Genomic DNA, 3,848 nt, shown 5'->3' with positions numbered 1-3,848 from the left:
TCATATTCTTTGCAAATTAATAACCATAGTCTATGGCATTTATGGTTGGAAGACTAAAATTTATAGGGGCGATTAGGACTAACCAATATTATATTTTATGACAATTAATTTTTTAAAGATTACGGTCACAATTTCTCTGTAAATTTCTCTCATCTTATAATTATAAATACCCTAGTATATTTGTCATTGAGGGAGATAATCCATACTCTCTTGTACATTTTATTCACCAAAATCTTTGAATAACTTAATTGGAAATAACTTAAAATGTCCTCTATTTTTTTCCCCTCTATTTAGTCGGTTCATAGAGCATACCAAGATTATCACAATAAATTACACCTTCACCTCAACATTCATCACTTTGACATATTTTTGAATCATCAACTCATATTATATTTATTATATTATATTATAGTAAAAGGAAAGTGATTGTTTTCTCAGTTAATATATACATAATTCTTCTTTTATCTTTCTCAAATTTAGTGAAAATTATAATATATCAAATTAAACATCATCTTTTTTTATTTATGTATTATCAAAGAGCATTTCAAATTACCTTACAAAATCTAGAGAAATAACATGTAAATTTTACTATTTTATTAAAAAACTCCCCTCTTTACTAATTAATTTTGATGAAGCCTAAAATGAATTTACGTTAATATCCTTTTTCTATTCACACTAAAAATAATTTCAAGGTTTATTAGTAATTTCACAAGCGAAACAATCAGAGATCTAGAGTTTGAGACTCAGCCGCGGCATATTATTATGAATTTTTCTCATCATTAATTTTCTCTGGTTGTTTTATATAAAAAAATATAGTTTTCTTTAGTTCCACATCTTAGAATTGACAACACTATGATCAAAGAAGTTTCTATAAATATTTTAGGCTAACAATGTTAAAAAAATATATTTTTCTTAGTTTTTTTTGCTAAGAAAAGTATAATATTAAATTAAATTAATTTTTTTCATAAGGAAGTCGTAAGGGTGACACTCGAAAATCCAAATAATTCGTATTTTCAAAGATCCAAATAATTCAGATTTTCAAAAGTCAGGTACTTTACCCTAATGACTCTACACTTTACCCTAATGAATCTACTTTAGTGTTTTAATGTTAAAATGCTTTAATTAATATAATTTCATTATAAATGGTTAATATAATTTTAATATATTATATTACACACGTGACGCGTGTGCACGATGACTAGTATATATAGTTTATTTATTTATATTTAATTTTTATCATCTACCATTTCAATGCTGTTTGAGTGGACCAAAAAAAATCAACATTTAAATTTATCTTTATTAATTTACCCTTCTAATTGAAAATATAAGCTCTTTTAAAACTCCAACCTTCAATAAAAATAAAATAAAATTTAAAATATTTAAATAATAAATATATTCTCGAAACCAAGTTCTTACCTAGGGGTGTAAATGAACCAAGCCGTTCGTGAGCTCTTCGTAGCTCGATTCGATAAAAGCTCGTTTAAGTTCGTTTAATGAGGCTCGTTAAGATAAACAAACCAAGCTCAAGCTTCGCAATACTCGGCTCGTTAGTTCGTGAACATGTTCGTTAAGCTCATGAATCAACTTTTAAATTAAAAAAATAATAGTTTTGATATTAAATTTATAGATTTTACACTCTACTTATGAAAAATACAGACAAATATATTAAATTTATTTATTAGAATAAAATTATAAATTTTAATAAGAATATTATAATTTTCTCTAAATATATAATTTAATTTTTAATAAATATTTAAATTTATAATTTATACTTATTAAGCTCGTTTAAGCTCGATAAAATCTCGAATAAGCTCGTGAGCCATGAATATATTCGTTAAATAAAGCTCGAGCTCAGCTAAACGAGCCAAGCTCAAACATTCAAGAGTTTGGCTCGACTTGGCTCGATTACACCTCTATTCTTACCCTAAAAAAAAAGTGCGTCGAAAGAAGAGGAGCTATAAAAAAAAACAAAATGTGAAAGGAAAATATAAAACTCTATCCATCTACTACTTGGAAATCTCTTCAATCGAGAAATTAAATAATAACTTTGTTTATGAAGGCTTCGAAAGAAAGAGAAATTAAGTAATTAATGCACTTAAAAAGTTTACAAAGAGTACTTACTTAAGATAAAATAAAATTTAAAAATTATAGATCATGTGTGTTATCAGCAAAAAAAAATCAAGAATTTGAATATAGATCTCATTCATAACCTTTTTCAAGAATTAAAAATCAATTTAGATGGATTAACGTTATAAAAAAAATATTTAATAAAAACAGCTTTAGATCAGTTAATGCATAAATATCATAAAAGTTTTACCCGATGATCGATTCTTATAACAATGACTGAAATTGTTAAAGCTTTCAAGGTTGGATTTATATTACAGTATATTCTACCTTAATTTACAAATATTTTAATTTTTCTTTTATAGTCACAATGCTTATTCATCTAGAAATCCAGAGCAAGTTGGCAGTTTGATCAATAGATTTATGTTCCTGTGCTTTTAATTTCCTTATGTATTTATTATTTGTGACGTATTTATACGGTATGATCGTCCGCCTCCACTGCTCTATAAATACCCACTCTCTTCTGCATTCAATTCCATCATCTCTTCTTCCACCCCTCTCCTTCCTAGTAAACAAACCAATGGCTCTCCCCGAATCTAACCAGATGGCGCCGCTGCTGGTCGTGTGCCTCCTTTTCGCCGGAATAGCGGCTGCCGCGGCGCAAAACAGCGGCTCCGTTGCCGGCGTCGTAACGCAGAGCTTCTTCGACGGCATCATCAACCAGGCCTCCAGCAGCTGCGCTGGCAGGGGGTTCTACACCCGCAGCGCTTTCCTGACCGCAGCCGGCAACTACCCCCAGTTCGGCAGCACCGGTTCGGCCGCCGACTCCAGGCGCGAGATCGCCGCTTTCTTCGCCCACGTCACGCACGAGACTGGACGTGAGTTCGATCGTTTTCTCCACCAATTGGAAGACCGCAAACGCATCGCACTTAATTACTTCTAATGGAAATATGCAGATTTCTGCTACATCGAAGAGATCAACGGCGCATCGCAAAACTACTGCGACACGAGACGCACTGATTGGCCGTGCGTCTCCGGCCGCAACTACTACGGGCGCGGCCCCCTCCAACTGACCTGGAACTACAACTACGGCCCGGCCGGCCAGGCCATCGGCTTCGACGGCCTCCGCGCGCCGGAGACAGTGGCCAACGACGCCGTCATCTCCTTCAGGACCGCTCTCTGGTTCTGGATGAACAACTGCCACTCCCCCATCACCTCCGGCCAAGGGTTCGGCGCCACCATCCGCGCGATCAACGGCGACCTGGAGTGCAACGGCCGTAACCCGACGACAGTCAACGCTCGTGTCGGCTATTACACGGATTACTGCCGTCAGCTCGGCGTTGACCCCGGCAATAATCTCACTTGCTGAGCACAGCTAGCTAGCTCGATCACTGCAATAATAAATGATGATTCGGCAAAGACGACTGAGCTACAAGATCTTGTAGCGAGCAATAAATTGTCGATTGTGTTGACATAAACTATGTATTTCACTTCTAAAATAAAAATAAATGTGCTTCAAAGTGAATTATTATATTTGCGGAGTAGAGTTCTTAAAATGCATGACAACCTTTGATAGAAATTAAATGATAATCAATCTTTAACCGTTGGAATAAATATGTTAATATCGTCCGTGATGATAAATTTACTTTTTATTTTCATTAACGTTAAAAAAACACTTCATTTTAAAAATATATTAAAAGGGCACTTCATATTTTAAAAATATTATTAGAGTAGAAATTACTATAACATAAAATATTTGAAGATAGAACCATCAATTTATATTA

At 33.4% G+C, this 3,848-nt stretch overlaps 1 protein-coding gene across 1 annotated transcript; it reads left to right on the top strand.

Moving 5' to 3' along the window:
* Positions 1 to 2,610: 2,610 nt before the first annotated feature.
* LOC122008224 (endochitinase EP3-like) lies at positions 2,611 to 3,601 on the top strand. The gene is made up of 2 exons (XM_042563871.1): positions 2,611 to 2,942; positions 3,021 to 3,601. Exons 1-2 carry the CDS (start codon positions 2,645 to 2,647, stop codon positions 3,431 to 3,433), a joined length of 711 nt encoding a protein of 236 aa, XP_042419805.1. The 5' UTR covers positions 2,611 to 2,644; the 3' UTR covers positions 3,434 to 3,601.
* Positions 3,602 to 3,848: the final 247 nt, after the last annotated feature.

Source organism: Zingiber officinale, chromosome 8A, assembly GCF_018446385.1.
Source record: "Zingiber officinale cultivar Zhangliang chromosome 8A, Zo_v1.1, whole genome shotgun sequence".
NCBI classification, from domain to species: Eukaryota; Viridiplantae; Streptophyta; class Magnoliopsida; order Zingiberales; family Zingiberaceae; genus Zingiber; species Zingiber officinale.
Note: the sequence above shows the minus strand (reverse complement) of the source record. Positions and strands in the feature narration are given on the sequence as shown.